Here is a 22119-nt window from a genome sequence, read left to right as displayed (position 1 = left end):
ACAAACGATAAGAGACAGAGAAGGCAGATACCTTCTTCTAACTGGCCTATTATACGGGAGACCTATTACACTGGTCTCAGTGTATGCCCCCAACACCGCACAACATTCCTTCATGAAAAAAATCAAAAACCTAGTTTTAGACCACCAGAAGGGCACACTCATCATATGTGGAGACCTAAACACTGCTCTCAACCCTAAGTTAGACTGCTCAACACTCCACTCCTCCACACCATTATCGAGGATCTCCAAAATTAAATCACATTTAGAGAAAATCGTAGCCCAAGATGTGTGGCGGACCTTACACCCGCAGACTAAAGATTTCACCTACTTCTCATACCCACATGGTGTTTACACCAGAATTGACTATGTGTTTGCGGATGTGGGGGGCTTATCTCTTTTCAATTCGGCCTCGATATCCCCAATCACATGGTCCGACCACGCCTCCATAGTTTGCTCAATGACATGGCCTTCTAAACCCATAAAAGATTTCCTCTGGAGACTCGACGAACACTTACTGACAGATCCGGGAGTGATCTCCAAACTGACAGAATCCCTCACAGAGTACTTCACACATAACTCCCTACCTGAGACCCACGCCCACACTCTCTGGGAAGCGCATAAGAGCGTCATAAGGGGGAATCTGATAGCCCTTAAGGCACACATGAATAAATCCAAGAGAGAATACACAAACTCCCTGATAACACAAATACTCCACTTGGAATCCCGACACAAGAAAGTCCCCTCCGACAGAAACCTGTTAGACGAAATAACGACTCTCAGACAGACTCTAGCTTCCCATCTCGACAAGACACATAAAAGGCAAGCTTTCCTCACCCAACAAAAAAACTACGAAGGAAGAAACAAATCAGGCAGATTATTAGCGAGATACCTCAAGCAAAAAACACACCAAAAATACATCATGCAGTTAAAGGATAACAGAGGTATCCCCCAATTCTCCACTCAGAACATCTCTAAAGCCTTCAAATATTTCTTCCAGAAATTATATAACATACAACCCACCGACCCCATTAACCCATCCCAAATCTCCACCAGGGCACAATTAATAGAGGGATATCTCAACAAACTACATATACCACAATTAAACGACCAGCAGAAAGAAAAACTAGAAAACCCCATCTCCCTGTCTGAACTTAAATTAGCCCTGAGGCACCTGCCCAACGGAAAAGCGCCAGGCCCAGATGGCTTTAGCAACAAATATTACTCAACCTTCCAAGATACTCTCACTCCCCACATGCTGAAATATTTTCAATCTATAGATGAAAGTAATTCATTCCCCTCTTCCGCACTGGAAGCCCACATAATTTTAATCCCCAAACCAAACAAACCCCAAGACCTTCCCAGTAGCTATCGGCCAATATCATTGCTAAACACCGATGTAAAGATATTTGCTCGCATATTGGCACTCAGATTGAATGACGTCCTCCCAGACCTGATCCACCTGGATCAGGTCGGGTTTGTACCTGGAAGGGAAGCTAAAGACAACACGGTCAGGGCCTTAAATTTGATCCACTACGCTAGAACTAAAAACATCCCCTCTGTAGTATTATCCACCGACGCAGAGAAGGCCTTTGACCGTGTTGCCTGGGACTTCATGCGGGCCACATTGACCCACATGGGTCTGGGCACGAAGACCCTTACTAGGATCTTTTCATTATACTCTTGCCCCACGGCTAGATTGTTAGTCAATGGAACTCTATCCCCTCCATTTCCTATTAACAACGGCACACGCCAAGGCTGCCCCTTATCCCCCCTTCTATTTGCCTGCGTCATAGAAGCTTTAGCAATTAAGATCAGGCAGAACCCTCAGATAACAGGTATCAATATTAAAAACCACAGATACGTTGTGTCACTATTTGCCGACGACATGCTCCTTACTCTCACTAACCCTGACCACTCGATACCCCATCTTCTGGACGAATTTGCAAACTTTAAACTCCTTTCTAACTTTGTTATTAATATGTCCAAATCAGAAATTTTAAACGTCAACATGAAAGGCCCTTCCCTGGACGCCACACGAGCAGTTTCCCCCTTCACTTGGTGCACTCATTCTCTAAAGTACTTGGGAATCCATCTGACCTCCTCACACGACGACCTATTCCACCTCAATTACACCCCTATCAAGCACAATATCATACGAGACCTCTCCTCATGGGGTTCCAAGAACCTAACGTGGCTAGGACGTATCGAAACCATTAAAATGAATATTTTCCCACGCATATTATATCTTCTCCAGACACTACCGATCCCACTCCCCAAGACATTCCTTCCATCCCTTCAGAGAGCATTCAGCGACTTCATTTGGCGTCGCAGACCGCCAAGAATTAGCAAACAAACAATGTTGACTTCCAAATCACAAGGGGGGCTGGGGGTCCCCGACCTCGCTGCCTACCGCCAAGCGATCTTTTTACAACGCATTGTAGACTGGAATATCCACTACAACCATAAAAGGTGGGTCACACTAGAACACCTATCGATAGATAAACCTCACTTAGGAAGGCTGTGTTGGAGCAGCCCTCGCCTACTAAAGTCCATCAACTCATCCAACCCAATAATACAGGAAACATTTCAGGTCTGGGAACATACAATCAATACATCTCACTTCATTTCATCAATCCCTTCACCCTTGACCTCCTTGATAGAAAACGGAGAGTTTATCATTAGACCATACACCACACAAACCACCACAGGAGCCACAAACAGAGATCTTACAATACACGACCTAACCAGTAACGAAATCCTCCTCTCACAAAATGACTTGGTAACAAAAGGCCTCGCATGCTTTGAAGACTGGTTTACATATGCACAGGTAACCCATTTTATCACCAAACACCAGGGCTATAGAAATATGATCAGGCCCCTGACCTCTTTTGAAACCCTTTGCACCCAAGAACCCCCCCTACGACATACACTCTCGATTATATATAAGATCCTGACCCACACTCCCCCAGGCCATATCCCCCCTTACCTTGAAAGTTGGGAGAGGGACCTGGGAGTAATCATCTTACCTCACACGAGTAGATTAATGTTCCAGGGCACAAAAAAATCCTCTATCTCATCCTCAATTCAAGAAGTTAATTTTAAACTCTTGCATAGATGGTACCTAACCCCGAGAAAGCTAAACCGTCTCTTCCCCTCCCACAGCAACAAATGTTGGCGCTGCGGTCATGTTAACAGTGACACCGCCCACATGTGGTGGTGGTGCAACAGCATCCAGAATTTCTGGAGAAACACCATCTCCGAAATGGAGACCATTTTGACAACCCAATTCCCGATTGACCCCCTCATTTGGCTACTACACAAACCCCCCCCAACACTTAAATATAAACCCTACCTACACCTCCTCAACATTATGACCAATGGGGTTAAAGTATTGATAGCTAAGAACTGGAAAAGTAGGGAGGCCCCCTCTATGAATATGTGGATCACAAAAGTCACGGAAATACTAGATCTGGAGGAATACTACTTCCTCAAAAATGACAAAATGGACACCTATGCGGAACTCTCCCAGCTTTGGACCACTTACATCCAAAATAAACACAAAGACACCAATTAGTTAGTCTTCCCAAAAATCAGTCAGGTTTCCTCCCATTCACTACCTCTACATAACACGCTAGCAGGGGATCCAAAAGCATCCCACACCCATCACACTCATGTTCTGTGCGCGGGCGGAGCGGGGGCGCCCAACCTCCGTTCATGTAAATTGTTTTGTATTTAAATTCTCAATTTTTAAAAAAAGGATAATCAGGACAATACCCTTTGGTAGTTACCTCCCAGTTTCTTGCGATCCTACAACAGGACTCTATCACAGACTTTTCAACCATAACCTGATATCGCAGAACACTCAGAACGGACATCCTGGGAGGTCCTGCCATTTTGTGCCGATAGGCACCTTGCATTTCGACTTTATCCTTAAAAATTAACCGCTGTTGTTGTACCTGGCGACCTGGAGCTGCGTCTCCAACTACTTGTAACCTCATTTTTTTTTATCCTACAATAAAGCTGTTTCAAAAAAAAAAAAAAAAAAAAAAAAAAAAAAAAAAAAATGATTAAACATGCCAGCAAACGTTTATATTGCAATATCATAAGGGTATTACCCCTGGGAGTAAGCATGATACCAGTCGTTATTAAATCACTGTATTCAGGCTTAACTTACATTAATCCGGTATCAGCAGCATTTTCTAGTGTTTTCCATCTCTAGAAAAAATTATAACTGCACATACCTGATAGCAGAATAAACTGCACGCCATTCTCTCGCTGAAGTTACCTCATCTGTGTAATCCCCTCAGACATATGTGAGAATAGCAATGGATCTTAGTTACAACCTGCTAAGATCATAGAAACCTCAGGCAGATTCTTCTTCTATTTACTGCCTGAGATAAAATAGCACAACTCCGGTACTATTTAAAAATAACAAACTTTTGATTGAAGAAAATAAACTAACTATATTTAACCACTCTCTCCTACAACATCCTAGCTTGTTGAGAGTTGCAAGAGAATGACTGGCTATGACAGTTAGGGGAGGAGCTATATTACAGCTCTGCTGTGGGTGTCCTCTTGCAACTTCCTGTTGGGAATGAGAATATCCCACAAGTAATGGATGATCCGTGGACTGGATACACCTTACAAGAGAAACTATTACTTGGAACATGCTACAAGCCCCCCAACATTAGTGACCTGGAGGAAACTTAACTACTAATGCAAATAGGTAAGGCTGCTAATAACTGTGCTGTAATTATGGGAGATTATAACTACCCTGATATAAACTGGACCAATGAAACTAGTAATTCAGATAAGGGGGATAGATTTTTAAATGTTCTCAGGGATAACTTCTTGTCACAATTAATAGAGGAGCCAACTAGGAGTAAAGCTATATTGGATTTAATGCTATCAAATGATACAGATATAATATCAAACATTGAAGTCAAAGAACATTTGGGTAACAGTGATCATAACATAACACACACTTACCATAAGCAGTGTCTTAAAGGTTTAACGAAGACTTAATTTTAAGAAAGCAAAATTCAATAATTTAAGGAAATCATTAAATAAACTGGGACAATGCATTCTCTAATAAAAATAGAGAGGATACATGGATAACATTTAACATTTTGTTAAATAAATATACATAACAACTACCATATGGTTATAAAAATATAAAAACAATCCATGCCAATGTGGCTAAATAAAAATGTGTTAAGATAAATTAGGGCATTTAAATTTGTCAAAGGAATGTAACAAAGCATGCAAAAAAAAAAAACATTTAAAAATTTGCTAAAATTGAAAATAAAGATTAATTGCAAAGAATTCTAAGTCAACCCCTAAAAGGTTATATAAGTACATAAATAGCAAAAAATCTAAGGACAATATAGGTATATTAAAATGTGTGGAGGGCAGCATGATTAACAGTGACAGGGAGAAGGCCAAGGTACTAAACCAGTTCTTGTCTTCAGTATACACAAGAGAGGAACCAATGGAGGATACTTTGGAACAAACAAGAACATATAAGCCCATACCATTAACTGGGTTATGTCTAAAGGATACCAGGAAAAAAAAAAAAAAGAATAATATTAAAGGTAAATAAAATTCCAGGCCCAGATGGAATACACCCAAGGGTTTTACGGGAACTTGGCACTGTTATAGACAAACCTCTACTCTTAATTTTTCAAGACTCATTATCCCCAGGCATAGTACCCCAAGATTAGCGTAAAGCGGATGTGGTGCCACTCTTCAAAAAGGGAAGCAGGGATGATCCAGGAAGCTATAGACCAGTTAGTCTGACATCAATAGTGGGGAAGATATTTGAAGGAATTATAAGGGTATATATTGATGAGCATATTTGAGTAAACAAGATTATGAGAAATAGACAGAAAATCTGTGGAAAAAAAGGATCACAAACAGAGGGCGCCTCCTAGTGTAACACTGTGATTACAAAGAGATGTGCAGATGTCTTCTATTGTAGTTATATTCACAAGAGTGGGAGCAACCTTTTGTGCCAAGTAGAGCAGACTGGGATCTCTCAGTGTCCCAAGCTCACTGGTCCCAGGTCAGGGAACAATTCACACAGATTGCCGGTGTCAGCTCCAGATCAGATAAAAAGTTCAGGCTTCCAATTGGTTCAATATTTGTTTATTTAAAATGCAGATTAAAAACTCAGGGTTCAAACAATCACCCAAAGTGTATAAAAACAATACAAATAACAAGCAATCTGTTATTTGCATCGTTTATATACACTTTGGGTGAGTGTTTGCACCCTGAGTTTTTAATCTGCATTTTACATAAACAAACATTGAACCTAATGGAAGCCTGAGTTGTTGTTTTTTTTATCTGATCCGGAGCCGACACCGCGAATCTGTGTGAATTGTTCTGAGCTGGGACACAAATATCCCAGTCTGCTCTACTCTCTTGTGAGTATAACTACAATACAAGACATCTGCACATCTCTTTGTAATCAAAGTGTTACACTAGGAGGCGCCTTCTGTTTGTAATCTTTTTTCACAGATTTTCTGCCTTGGATTCATTTTTTCTTCAAGAGGAGCAGCCCAGATTCAAGATATAGATCACACCAACTCAATTTGGAATGTTACCTTCCTCTGACCATATAGATGGTCCCCATATGGACTCAGATAAGAGTTTGCAATTATGTTAAATCATTTATGTTTGATTGATGCTATATTGGATTGATATTGTGTTAGCTATTATTTCCCACAACATCTGTCACAATATTCATGTACCTTTGCGATTGTGAGGTAAAATATCTTCCTTTTTTACATAGAGATGCTCAGGTGATATTTTCCTGTCAGCTTTTTACAGTTATACTGCATCAGTTTCAAGTGATTTAGCATATGAGTATTATGTCCCTTTAAGCAGGCAATGTATTATTTAAATGGGACAAGACTTAGCCAAACAGAGGAGGAAAGGGATTTGGGAGTAGTAATAGATAACAAGCTAAAGATAGGTGCACAATGCAAGGCAGCGGCTTCAAAGGCTAGATACTAGCATGTATTAAACGAGGCATTGATTCAAGGGAGGAAAGCAAAATTCTGTCACTATATAAATCCTTGGTAAGACCTCACCTTAAGTATGGAGTGCAGTTCTAGGGACCAATCTCAGAAGAAAAAAAAAATGCAGACCTAAAAAAAGTTCAGAGAAGGACCACAAAGCTAATAAGGTTAATGGAGAATTTAAGCTATAGGGTGAGATTAGACAGACTGGGTCTGTTTTGTCTAGAAAAAAAAAGGCGCTTGAGAGGTGACTATTACTTTATATAAATATATTAAAGGCACATTTACTGAGATGGGAGAAGCTATGTTTATTCCAAGAAAATTAAACTAGACGTAGAGTGAGATTATCCCCCAAGGTACAATTTTATTATTTTTCTTGTGGTCTTAATCCCCATATGACACTGGAGTTGATCATATATGCCAATTAGCTCCTTGGACATTTCTTACCTATATATTTTACCCTAACTCTACTGACTAACGGTAGTATTATATAGCAGCTTTTACCAATTGAGTCTGGACAGCAAATTTATTTTAACATAGTTCTTTTACCTAAATAAAACTTATATTTTGATTCTCCATTTTGCTCATTGTATTTTTTATATTTGATTTTCTGGTAACTCTACAGAGGTCTAGTGTTTAAAGATAACTATTCTAGCGTACTGCATAGATGGATTATTAATAGTACCTTTTACAAGTAAATTATTAATACAATAATATCACTAAATAAAAGTGCTGTTACATTGGATCTAATAGACACACATAGTCATCCTATGATTAATATACCTAAATTGAATTTACCTGTGTTTCAATTAAGTATCTATTTTTGATGCAAGCATTCCCCTAGAAGAGATTACATTATTCCAATTATAAGTCACTTCTGATATTAATCTACACACATTGACTACCCCTAAGCTCTTCCAGCGACAGCACTTCCCAACTCATTCCAAGAAAATTAAGACAAGAGGTCACAATTTAAGGTTGGAGGAAAGAAGATTTAATCTCCTGCAACAGAAATGTTTTTTCACTGTAAGAGCAATAAAATTGTGGAACTCATTACCAAAGGAGGTAGTGAATGCCAATATCTTAGATATATTTAAAAAGGGTTTGGATACATTTCGGGCTAGAAACAGAATTTATGGATATGATTGCTTGTACTAAATGGATCACCTTTTAGTGGTATTAATTTAAGCTCAACTGGAGCGTTTTTTTCCCAAGTATATTAGATTTGTATAGGTTGAACTTGATGGACTTAGGTCTTTTTTCAACCTCATCTACTATGTAAATGAAAAGTTGTTTAAATTGTGAGAGTTTATTTTCGACTTTACTGTCCCTTTAAAAATCTTGCTTTAAGGTTTGTTTTTTGTTGCCTAATTTTATATATATATATATATATATATATATATATATATATATATATATATATATATATAATTTTTTTTTTTTTTTTCTGGATTGCTGCAATAATCCTGTTAAAAGGATCGCTGTGTTAAAACAGTATTTGAAGCAAAAAAACTGAGAATTTGCATATCTTACCCAGAATTCTCTTGTGCATTGGTAACATTGTATATGGAGTATTTCTGGGAAAAAGCAAGCGGGGAATGTTGCCTAGATGTGCTAATTTCCTATGCAAATATTTATATTGATTATATTTATATTGATTATATATAAATATATATATATATATATATATATATATATAAAAAACTCCACCCCCTCTTTGTTTTCGCTGACAGATGTAAACCACAGGTGGTGGCATTTTATTTTTATGTTATTTGGAGGAACCAATCAGAACTTGATATTGAAGTAGACATGGCTTGTCACTGTAATTTTGTTGGCGAGCATTTCATAGTTTTGTGGTTTGTAATCTGTTAACCTCTTCCGATTAAGGACATATGTGGCAGGGTTAGAGGCTTGTGAAGCCTGACATGTACACTATCAGACCTCAGAAAAGGAAAACTACTAATTAAATTGTAGGCAAAAAAGGTAAAATAAAATAATGAAAGTGTATTGCAACATTGTTCACTGTGTTTATTTAAACAGTTTATATTACAATCTAAGGGTTTACTGTCCCTTTAACAAGAAAAACCCCAGTGCCTGTAAATTCACTACAAAACCACTGGTCTTCAGTATAAACTTGTGATTAGGATGTTTTTGGTAACCTAACACCACCTGGTCTTTGTAGTTCTTTCAGTTGAACTGCTCTCCTATAACCTTTTCTGGAATACATATTGTTTTTATCTGGGAATATTTATTTGGTCAGTACTGCCCCATGACAAAACGTACCATCACTCAGACATGCATAATAAGCATTTATATCATGGCCATCTGTTTTACAAAACACATTTGAGGACTGTAGAATCTCTGAATCAGCAGTTAGAATACATAGTACATTATTCTGGTGCTGATTTAGTGTTGAGTCACTTTAAACACATATCAACTTTCCACAGCCAGGAAATACCTACCACAAAGTCCGGATCTGTCTCCCAATCGTCTGTCTCATCAGCTGAGATGGAGAGAGAATGTCCTGCTGAAGATTTCCACATCTAGAAGAGAGCAGCATTTTACAAAACAGAATAATGTAACAGGCAGTGCAACAATGCACAGAAAGGAACCAGCAGAGACCTATGCGCATCATAATAAAACACTTCCCTCTTGTTATATGCAGTAAAGTAACATATGGACACAATTCCTCACAACACAGCAGATATCCTGTCTGGCACAGAAATCAGTATTATAAATACTGTACATATTACATGAGCTCACAATAAAGAGGTAATATTGCTAAAGAAAAATTGGATGACAAAAAAAAAATAAAAAGACATCCCTGTTTTCTTGAGAAAAACTCAAGATGATGGTAAATGTAATAAGTGCGTTACATAATTCACATGCTACACCATTTGCTGCCTATATCTCAGATTTAACTTTAGGGAGAAAACATGCAATTTCAGCAACTAATAAAAGAAAATGTTTGGATGGAGATTTGCATTCAGAATACCAATTTAAAAGGACCATTAGATACAGTAGAACTACATTATCAAGAAGTGCATAATACAAATACATTCCATAGTACTTACTTTGAAATTTAAATGAGTAAACTTATTTCATTTTGTTGGTTCCCTGTATCATGTGACAGTAATCAGCCAATCACACTGTGAACTCTTGCACATGCTCAGTAGGAGTGGGTGCCTCAGAAGGTGTACATATAAAAATGATTGTGCATGGTCTATCTGAACAATGAAAGTTATATTCTAAGTTTACTGTCCCTTTTTTGCAGCAGACAAATATAGAGATAAATTGCTGTCTAGACCAACAAAAACAACATAATATTGCAGCATCTTAAAGGGACAGTAAACCTAAAAAATAATGTTATATATAAAATTCTACACATAGCACTAAAATAATGTTATATAATTCTGCACTATCGTTATAAATGGTTTTTTTCCCCTTTTAATTTTTTTAAAATATGCCCGTTTTACAGACCCGCTCTCTGCACTATGTGCAGAATTATATAACATTATTTTTTAGGTTTACTGACACTTTAAATACTACTTTTTGAGTACTGCAGGAAACAGGGTTCCAGAAGAAGTCAGATAAAAATAATAGGCAGAAATATCTGTTTGTTTGTTTCACCAAGGTCATTAGAGAAAGGCAAATCTCACTCCATTAGCAAATACTTAAGAAATGTGTTTTGGATCTGAGCACTGTGATTATTATTCTTATCACTTATTGTAAAGTGCCACAATATTGCTCAGGGTACGAAATACACTACACTTTTGTAGAATTAAAATCCAGAAAACAAACGTCACAAGAAGCTTCGCCTACAGTGAGCAAATTATTTTCAAATTCTGCAAACTATTTTTAAAAACATAAAAGGGACTGTGATTCGGAGAGAACATACAATTTTAATCAACTTTCCAATTTACTTCTATTATAAAATGTGCTAAATTCTCTTGTAATCATTTGCTGAAGGGACATGGGCAGCTAGCTTAACATTCTAGTTAGCCAATCACAAGAGACAAATGTGTGCAGGCACCAATCAGCAGCTAGCTCACACTAGTGTAGGATATGTGGGTATTCTTTTTTCAGCAAGGGATACCAAGAGAACCAAGCACATTTGAAAATAGAAGTGAATTTAAAGGTGTCTTAAAATTATATGCTCTGTCTGAATTATGCGTTTAATTATGACTTTTCTATCCCTTTAAACACATTTCCTGGCATTTTCAGATCTTAAAAATGTGTCGGCTTTTCTACACTCCAGGAACTACAATTAGCGTTTGCTCATAAGGGTAAATATATTGTTTAAGGATGATGAAATAAATAAAGTTACAATGTTTCTTTCAATAAAGGTGGAGCCACACTTCTAAAGCTGACAGTTTAGTTTCGTACTGCACAGCTGGATATCCAGGCATATAGGAGAAACACAGTCTATCCTTCCATACTATTAAATGTCCACACTTTACTAAGTGTTATCCCAGTCAGTCAGCTAGAATAATCAGTTCTCTCTCATATTGCAGTGCTGAATACTCTAACTTCCAGAATGATCACAGCCGGTCTCTCATAATCCCCCAAACAAATCTCACAGCAAATCACAGGGCCTGATGAATCTAGGGTGGCTCCTAAATTTTTGTTACTTTCGTCAATCTTTGGAATTTTTCATCAGGGATGTTCAGCTATTTCAGAACAGATGAGCATAATGCTGACTGAACAAAGAAATATATATTGTAATTTAAATAGCAACAACCTTAAAAGTGCAAAATGATTTAAATAAATCAGATACTTGATAAATGTATATATAACAATGTTATGGCTCCATATATCTGCACCTTATTCATACCCAGTGTGTGTGTATATATATATATATATATATATATATATATATATATATATATATATATATATATATATATATATATATATATATATATATATATATATATATATATGTTCTGAGGATGCAAAGCAGTTTAAGAAGAACAAGTGGCGCATTTTTTACATATTTCTAACTGTAGTGTACAATTGTTTGCATCCTCAAAGCAATGCGCGTGTGAATCCAAGAACTGCAGTACTTGCTAAGCACTCTTTCTTTCTAATGCTAATGGTAAAAAATGAGCTTCATTATCAACAGAACGTACACAGGCTAATACCAGCTTTGAGAAGTTGTGGGCTGAGAATGACTGCAAGGTCTTTGTGTTTCTGTAGCACACTGCATGTAGCATTAAAGTGATGGTAAATCCTAGCATTTGTGAAACACTAGTATTTACCAGTGCTACAAATAAACGGGGCTTTCAGACAAGAAATATAAAAAAACATCATGCCTATAGTTCCTTTATTTGCCGAGCTGAGCGCCTCTGGCCGATCATAGCAAAACGCTTTTTTTCCCCAATGAGGTGACGTTTTCACCTCATAACAAATAGCCGTGTGTGCCAATAGGCATTATGCTATACGGCTAGCATGCTATTGGCTATGAGCACGCTACTGACAAAAAAGAGGTTTTGCCGTGGGCAGCCGAAGGTACCCAGATCATAAAATTAAGGAACTTTCAGCATGATGTCCTCTTTATTTGTAGCGCTGGTAAATTCTAGTGTTTCAAAAATGCTAAGATTTACCATCAATTTAATGCACTGGTTTTCAAACCTGTCCTCAGCCTCCCTAACAGGCCACATTTTGTGGCTATCTGAACTTGAGCACAGGTGAATTAATCAGCTGATCAGTAAACATGGTTACTTTACCTGCTCTCATTCAAGGTAAACCTGAAAACCTGGCCTGTTGGGGAGGCCTGAGGACAGATTTTAAAACCAATGCTTTAACGTAAGCTGGGTATGTCTGTAGCAGTAATACAGAGCACTGTGACTCATATCTGCTACATTTTACTGACATTAAAGAGGTTAACAACACAGCATTGCTGTATAGTTCCATCCAAGCAGACAGCCCTGGCAGCACACAAAAATGCCACTTAATTATTTGTTGCTCCTATGGGAGAAAGAAAGCTGTTCTTGCACGCATTTCTTCCAACTGTCCAAGGAATGTTAAAGGGACATTGAACCCAAATTTTTTCTTTTGTAATTCAGAAAGAGCATGCAATTTTAAGCAACTTTCTAATTTACTCCTATTATCAATTTTTCTTCGTTCTCTTGCTATCATTATTTGAAAAAGAAGGCATCTAAGCTTTTTTAGTTTCAGTACTCTGGACAGCACTTTTTTATTGGTGGATGAATTTATCCACCAATCAGCAAGGACAACCCAGGTTGTTCACCAAAAATGGGCCGGCATCTAAACTTACATTCTTGCATTTCAAATAAAGATACCAAGAGAATGAAGAAAATTTGATAATAGGAGTAAATTAGAAAGTTGCTTAAAATTTCATGCTCAATCTGAATCAAGAAAGAAAATTTTTGGGTACAGTGTCCCTTTAAGGTGATGGTAAACTCTCTCCTTTATAAAAACAGATCCGGAATGTTAGTGATATTTTAGAGGGAGTTTAAAATATCACTAACTTACTTTTTAATATAGATATAATATTTAAATTCCTCACTCTCCGCCGCCCACTTCAAAAGTCAATTTTTCTGTGAGCTAAAGGTTTGAACTATTCTCCAATCAACACTGTCCCCTTAAGGCACTTTTGTTGTAGTGAGAGTGCTGATTGGAGAACAATTCAGACCGTTAGCTCACAGAAAAATGTACTTATGAAGTGGGCAGCGGAGCATTTGAATTTCATATGTATATTAAAAACTAACTTGTAGCGCAACTTCATTACAACTGATGAATTAAACTCCCATCTAAAATATCACTAACATTCCGGATCTGTTTTTCTAAAGGGGGGAGTTAGACTTCTAAATAGGCAGCTTCCACACTGATACTATGCAAAGGAGCTGGAAATGTCTACTAGTGCAAGCACACTCACACTCTACAGACTATTAAAAGGATACTAAACCCAAATTTTGTCTTCATGATTCAGGTGCAGCATGCAATTTTAAGGAACTTTCTAATTCACTCCTATTACCAATTTTTCCTCGTTCACATGCTATCTTGATTTTAAAAAGCTAGACTGTAAGCTTAAGAGTCGTCCCATTTTTGGTTCAGCACCTGGGTAGCACTTGCTGATTGGTGGCTAAATGTAGCAAACCAAATCAGAAAGCGCTACCCAGGTGCCGAAGCAAAAATGGGCCAGCTCCTAACCTTACATTACTGCTATTTCAAATAAAGACAACAAGAGAACAAAGAAAAAATTGATAATAGGAGCAAATGAGAAAGCATGCTCTATCTGAATCATGAAAGAAAATATTTGGGTTTAGTATCCCTTTAAGTAAATATATATTTTCCTATAGTGGACTAGAAACTCTGACACTCACACAACCAAGTGGCATTATTAAAGTGAGGCAGTGTAATACTCTGCAAAATTATACAATTTTCTGTTATCTATACATCTTGTGCAGCCAGATAGCCAAACTTTCAGGACTATTTTAGAGCATATGCAGATACCAGTAACTGTTGCTAGCTGTGGATATCAGTCTATGAAGCACTAAAAGAAAATCTACACTCAAACAGATCACTGACAAACAAAGAAAATTACATCACATGCACTATAATCTTAAATATTAAATAAATACACAGTTATAGGGAAAATGTACTCCAATATAAAATCATCCATATAAAAAGCAGCATCTATATGAAAGATTGTGAAGTAAAATTTAATACAGCTCTAGTCATAGTTTTATATTTTACTATTGCAGATAGGCTATTTCCTGCTATTGCTTATTTACTAATACTCACTGAGCAGTAGTAAGAAGTACCTAAAAGTCAATGAAGCACACAACTAACACTGAAATTTTAGTTTAAATAGCTTATATATCATTAGGCAATAGAAAAAGACAGTTTGTTTAAATGCTGCTATAGATAGAGCATTTATGACTAATGTCACTTTACGCATACTGAAACCACATACAAATGTTTGCTTCAACAGAGACATGAGGGATTCGTTCTAGAAAAACAAATGCAAAGAGTCATCTTATGTCTGCCACCAAATGCAGAATGCTCTGAGATAAGAGAAAATCCTCAGATTCTTAAATGATTACCTTGTTTTAGGTCTGATATAGTCTCTTTAATCTGAGGAAGTGACAGGTCTCTAAACTACACAATATGGAATGTGACACCATAAAATACCCAGAGTATGTTACACGCCCAGCCAAGGAACAGCTCATACATGTTCTGCATTCTTCAGACTGTGTACAAACCACAAAAATCACTGATCAAACCAATAATACTTATCTTGTCAATAAGCCTCAAAATATTGAACCCAACAGAAACATAGGATTTTGCACAGTATACAACAGTGTTTATGTCTATTGACTGTAAGGGACAGTGGCAGTTTGATAAAACCAATGTTTAAAGCTTCACTACTAAACCATCATGCACTAGTTTACATATATACACACAAAAATGGCAAATGCTTTCACAAAGGTGAATTTTGTATATCATTTTATGTACTGTCCATGTAAACATATGAGTCTACATGTTATATGATCTGAAATCAAGCACTTTATACGCTCCCGCTCGAACGCTAACTCCACTAAAAGTAAGCATTTTGTGCCCGTCGGGTAGTATTTGCATTACAAGTTGTAAGTGTATTCGCACAAGCAATAATCTAATGTGCGTAAAATGCCGGTTAGACTATTGCGCTCGCAATAGCGTATTCCCCCATAGAAGTCAATGGAGCAAAAAAAGCGGAAAAACCCAAACACCCTACTTGCGGGCAAACCCGATTGAATATTCTCAAGTGCGCTAACCTGACATGAAAATATTAATATTTCACATTCCAACGTTCTTCACATTGCAGAATATGTTCTATACATATAAATACATATGTACACACGCACACTATATATATATATATATATATATATATATACACACACACAGATATTTATATATACATTTATGCATGTATCTTAATGTTAAAGTCCCTTGCCTGCCTTTTTTTTTCTAACACCTGAGACATCAAATTTTTGAACCTTATAACTTTTTTGTGCAATATTTTTTTAAATCATTTCTATTAGATGGTGTTATTATGAGCAACTGTAGTCTGTAATACATTTTGATGTGTTTTGTGACACTTGATTCGAGAAACAGTTAACCTGAGCTCTGAGGATGCGGTAATCATTCTAGTGTAAATCGCAATTGTGCTCAAGTGATTCCGTTCACGTTAAACTTGTAATATGCGCTATAAACCTGACGCGCACAAACACCTGCGATAAACCAGATATCGCTTGCGCACAACTTAATGCGCCACTTGTAATCTGGCCCTTTATATCGTTATCCCTGCCATATAAATATTTTTTTTAATAATTTAGATGATTAGTGGAATAATAAGGGTGTAAGACCCCTCAAAATAGATCCAATGTCATGACAATTCTCTGTGGTCTTGACAGATCCAAGAACACTTAGTTTAAAAAAAATCATTGACTTTCATGTAGCTGTCTCTAAAATCCAAGAGGTGAGAGGGGATAATTGTCTTTCATGTAAGGGTCTTGTTTTCCTCTCTATAATCTGAAAGTGAGAAAGGGGAACATTGTATCTTTCACATAGGTGTCTTGGATTTGGGAGCTGAGAGAGGGGATCATTGTCTCTTTTACATAAGGGTCTTGTGCTCCTCTCTATACTCAGAGGCAAAAAGGCGATTATTGCCTTTCACGTAATGGTCTTGAGTTATTCTATACAATTTTTGAAGTGGGAAAGAACATTTTCTCTATCACATAAGTGGCTTGTGTTCCTCACTGTGTTTTGGAAGGTGAGAGAGGGGATACACCACCACCTAGGATTTCAGATCATGGCGATCACATGGGACCCCAACCCTGGTGAGTTCCCTTTCAAATAAGCACAGTGCCCGATATTGGTGCTTATATGCCCAGAGCACCACAAATGTCACCTAGTAGATGACTGTCATTTCTATGGTACTTGCTACTTAGAGGGATATGTATCCCTTCATTTCATATGAGGCGTATTTTTGTGTATGTTGTCTTTCATGGGGTAGGTGATCACCTTTAGAACAATGATCACCTAGATGCTACTGATCCCTTATTCAAAAGAGAGAATTCCCCTCTTTAAAATAAGGGGTATTATGAACCTTAAACTAAAGCAGAGAGGGGAGTGCTCTTCACTCATATTCAGAGATCAATAAAAACTCCAAAAGCATTAAAAAATTAAACAAAAAAAACAAAACAAAATAATTTGGCAATTGCAACAGCTCTCGCTTCAATTCTGATATTGGAGTAAGCATTGTGCAAGTGTATTTGCCCCAAAAGAAGTAAAGCAAAGTGCCTGTGATGTCGTGCTAAATTCAACTACTTTCACAAATAAGACTTATGTATAGTTTAAGAATATTAGCATTAAAAAAATAGAAACGCTTTTCTTTAATTTTACAAAAATTCATACAGACAGTATTTGAAATACACAAGTGTTAGTAGTAATATAAAAAGGGTACTTAAGCTGGGGAAAGGGGGATTTATTTTTTATAGAATTCTATTTATAGTATGAATGACCTAATTAAAGAAACATTCTAGTTTTAATTATGCATGAATAGTGCAGCATATTACTTGAACCAACTCACATAAAAACTTTATGTGACTTTATAGTTAAACCCTTTTGTAAGGGTTACACACACAGTTATATACAAGCAATAGTACAATAATAAATTGCACCAACATATTTTTTTAGTGCAGTTTTGACATTCCTTAAAAGTTTGACTTTTTGTTGTCTATTCAGTAAAACATTTACCAAACGTCCCAAGCTGCATTCACACAAACAGGCTTCCACCCCTAAGCATTCAGTCAGGACTAGTGAAACCCAGTGTGACATCACAAAGGGAACAGAAAGGGACTTTTTAAAAACCAGCCCAAAATATTTTATTTTTTTTGCCTTTACCTTATGTGCTTTTCAGTGATATTATTGGCAATTTAGGTGAAATTGGCTAGGATCATAAATATGATTATGAGTAAAGAAGCAGTTAAATATATCAGTACTCACATATAACACACAGATATATCTAAAACAAATGCTGTAAATTATATCCACAAATTGCATAATGGTTACAAAGATGTATATTGTATATATTAGGGGAACTTATAAAAAAATGTCATTCATTAAAAAGTTACCCTTTTATAAAATGTCTTGTGCAGGTGAGGGGCATACGCTGGTAGCAACTATTATAAATCCCTGTGTGCACAACCTGTCAGCACACGCCTTCCAGCCCTTCACCTACAGCTCTAGCTTATCTGATTTCAGGGCGAGTAGCAGCATTCAGAAGAGTTATTACTTCTGTATATGAGGTGATACAAATCTGAATATTTAACATTGTAAAACTGACCCAGAAATATTGTATAATTATTAATGACGCATTGTTTGATACTAATGTATTTAATAAACTGATGATAAAGTGAGATATCTATAAATATTATAAAAGAATCCCTTCAGCTTTTTCTCCGAGTCTCCTGTATTCAGGGTTCTAGCCCCGGTGTCACACTCTTGTGTCGCTGACTCTCCCGGTGCTACTATGGGTGTGTAGCCGGTTCTGGTATCTCAGACTAATAACCGCTCTCTCTCGGTCCCAGTCCCGGTTTACCAGTTACATTTTCTTACCTTTCGGTGCTGGTTCCTCTCGGTGTCTCCTGGTTCCGCTTTCCTTCAGATCCCACTTCCTGTCTCTCCCGTTGTGACGTTTCTATGATCACGTGATTATCCCGTCACCAACTCCCTAAGGATAGGTCACATGACTCTGACAGGTTAGTTGCTTGTATATGAATGTGCTGCTCTCTGTGGGCATTAAAAAAATAATAATTCTGCTATACCTTTAGCCTGAGAATAGTATGAATATGTATTTTTAGCACCATATTTTTATTAACATTTTACATAGTAATACCTAGCAAATGAAAAGAGAAGATATAGGTGCAAATGTCCAATTGTGGTTATCAAAACATGAAAATATAAAAAAGGCATCGTTTTTTTAGCATATACCACCTGAAGCTAAATAATTTATTTAAAAAAACATATCATAGACTAGAGGAGTAGAAGATCACGAAACATAATTGGTCTCCTTGATAGGAAATACAGTTGTTGTATGCCAAAGTTTAGGCACCTCTGACATTTTCCATGATTTTCATTTAAAAATAATTGGGTGTTTGGATCAGCAATTTCATTTTGATCTATCAAATAACTGAAGGACACAGTAATATTTCGGTAGTGAAATGAGGTTTATTGGATTAACAGAAAATGTGCAATATGCATCAAAACGAAATTAGACAGGTGCATACATTTGGGCACCCTTGTCATTTTGTTGATTTAAATACCTGTAACTACCTAGCACTGATTAATTGGAACACACAATAAATTTGGTGAGCCCATTAAGCCTTGAACTTCATAGACAGGTGCATCCAATCATGAGAAAAGGTATTTAAGGTGGCCAATTGCAAGTTGTTCTCTTTGACTTCTCCTCTGAAGAGTGGCAACATGGGGACCTCAAAACAACTCTCAATTGACCTGAAAACAAAGATTTTCAACATTATGGTTTAGGGAAGGCTTCTAAAAGCTATAGCAGAGATTTAAGCTGTCAGTGTCTACTGTGAGGAGCATAGTGAGGAAATGGAAGACCACAGGCACAGTTCTTGTTAAGGCCAGAAGTGGCAGGCTAAGTAAAATATCAGACAGGCAAAAGATGGTGAGAACGGTCAAAAACAGCCCACAGACCACCTCCAAAGACCTACAACATCATTTTGCTGCAGATGGTGTCACTGTGCATCGTTCAACAATTCAGTGCACTTTGCACAAGGAGAAGCTGTATGGGAGAGTGATGCGGAAGAAGCGTTTTCTGCACACACGCCACAGAGTCGCTTGAGGTATGCAAACGCACATTTGGACAAGCCAGCTTCATTTTGGAAGAAGGTGCTTTGGACTGATGAAACAAAGATTGAGTTATTTGGTCATAACAAGGGGCGTTATGCATGGCGGCAAAAGAACAGAGCGTTCCAAGACAAACACTTGCTACACACAGTAAAATTTGATGGATGTTCCATCATGCTGTGGGGCCAGTGCCGGTACTGGGAATCTTGTTAAAGTTGAGGGTCGCATGGATTCCACTCAATATCAGCAGATACTTGAGAATAATGTTGAGGAATCAGTCACAAAGTTGAAGTTACGCCGGGGCTGGATATTGCAACAAGACAACGACCCAAAACACTGCTCAAAATCTACTCTGGCATTAATGCAGAGGAACAAGTACAATGTCCTGGAATGGCCATCCTAGTCCCCAGACCTGAATATCATTGAAAATCTGCGGGGTGATTTGAAGCGGGCTGTCCATGCTCGGCAACCATCAAACCTAACTGAACTGGAGATGTTTTGCAAGGAGGAATGGTCCAAAAAACATAATTTATGTAAGAACTTACCTGATAAATTCATTTCTTTCATATTGGCAAGAGTCCATGAGCTAGTGACGTATGGGATTATATAATCCTACCAGGAGGGGCAAAGTTTCCCAAACCTCAAAATGCCTATAAATACACCCCTCACCACACCCACAATTCAGTTTAACGAATAGCCAAGTAGTGGGGTGATAAAGACATAAAAAGCATCAACAAAGGAATTTGGAAGTAATTGTGCTTTATACCAAAAAAATCATAACCACCATAAAAAAGGGTGGGCCTCATGGACTCTTGCCAATATGAAAGAAATTAATTTATCAGGTAAGTTCTTACATAAATTTTGTTTTCTTTCATGTAATTGGCAAATTCCATGAGCTAGTGACGTATGGGATAGCAATACCCAAGATGTGGAACTCCACACCTGAGTCACTAGAGAGGGAGGGATAAAATAAAAACAGCCATTTTCCGCTGAAAAAATTAAATCCACAGCCAAAAAAATAAGTTTTTTCTCATAAGTGAACGAAAAAATCTTAAAACATAAGCAGAAGAATCAAACTGAAACAGCTGCCTGAAGAACTTTTCTACCAAAAACTGCTTCCGAAGAAGCAAATACATCAAAACGGTAGAATTTAGTAATTGTATGCAAAGAAGACCAAGTTGCTGCTTTGCAAATCTGATCAACTGAAGCGTCATTCTTAAAAGCCCACAAAGTGGAACGTGATCTAGTTGAATGAGCTGTAACTCTCTGAGGCGGGGCTTGACCCGACTCCAAATAAGCTTGATGAATCAAAAGCTTTAACCAAGATGCCAAGGAAACGGCAGAAGCCTTCTGACCTTTCCTAGAACCAGAAAAGATAGCAAATAGACTAGAAGTCTTCCTGAAATCTTTACTAGCTTCAACATAATATTTCAAAGCTCTTACCACATCCAAAGAATGTAAGGATCTCTCCAAAGAATTCTTAGGATTAGGACACAAAAAAGGGACAACAATTTCTCTATTAATGTTGTTAGAATTCACAACCTTAGGTAAGTCCGCAAAACCGCCTTATCCTGATGAAAAATCAGAAAAGGAGATTCACAAGAAAGAGCAGATAATTCAGAAACTCTTCTACCAGAAGAGATGGCTAAAAGGAACAACACTTTCCAAGAAAGTAGTTCAAATGTCCAAAGAATGCATAGGCTCAAACGGAGGAGCCTGTAAAGCCTTCAAAACCAAATTAAGACTCCAAGGAGAAGAGAATGATTTAATGACAGGCTTGATACGTACCAAAGCCTGTACAAAACAGCGAATATCAGGAAGCTTAGCAATCTTTCTGTGAAATAAAACAGAGCAGAGATTTGTCCCTTCAAGGAACTTGCAGACAAACCCTTATACAAACTATCCTGAAGAAACTGTAAAATTCTAGGAATTCTAAAAGAATGCCAAGAGAATTTATGAGAAGAACACCATGAAATATACGTTTTCCAAACTCGATAATAAATTTTCCTAGAAACAGATTTATGAGCCTGTAACATAGTATTAATCACTGGGTCAGAGAAACCTCTATGACTAAGCACTAGGTGTTTAATTTCCATACCTTCAAATTTAATGATTTGAGATCCTGATGGAAAAACAGACCTTGAGATAGAAGGTCTCGCTTTAATGGAAGTGGCCAAGGTTGGCAACTGGACATTCGAACAAGATCCGC

At 37.3% G+C, this 22119-nt stretch overlaps 1 protein-coding gene across 3 annotated transcripts in view; it reads right to left on the bottom strand.

Annotated features, from left to right (window-relative positions):
• The window catches only part of CTTN (cortactin), a 213570-nt gene extending 194834 nt beyond the window's left edge, over positions 1-18736 (bottom strand). For 2 of the 3 annotated variants that reach the window (XM_053720583.1, XM_053720586.1), the window contains exons 1-2: positions 18654-18736; positions 9485-9565 (exon numbers count right to left, since the gene is read on the bottom strand). In XM_053720583.1, the coding sequence (XP_053576558.1) occupies positions 9485-9565 (81 nt within the window). In that variant the 5' untranslated portion in view covers positions 18654-18736. Of the gene's footprint in view, positions 1-9484; positions 9566-15094; positions 15116-18653 lie in introns of those variants that run through there. The other variant, XM_053720584.1, reaches the window with a different exon arrangement.
• Between the last annotated feature and the right edge of the window lie 3383 nt (positions 18737-22119).

This window comes from Bombina bombina, chromosome 7 (genome assembly GCF_027579735.1).
Source record: "Bombina bombina isolate aBomBom1 chromosome 7, aBomBom1.pri, whole genome shotgun sequence".
Taxonomy (NCBI): domain Eukaryota; kingdom Metazoa; phylum Chordata; class Amphibia; order Anura; family Bombinatoridae; genus Bombina; species Bombina bombina.
This window is presented reverse-complemented; position numbering and strand designations above follow the sequence as displayed.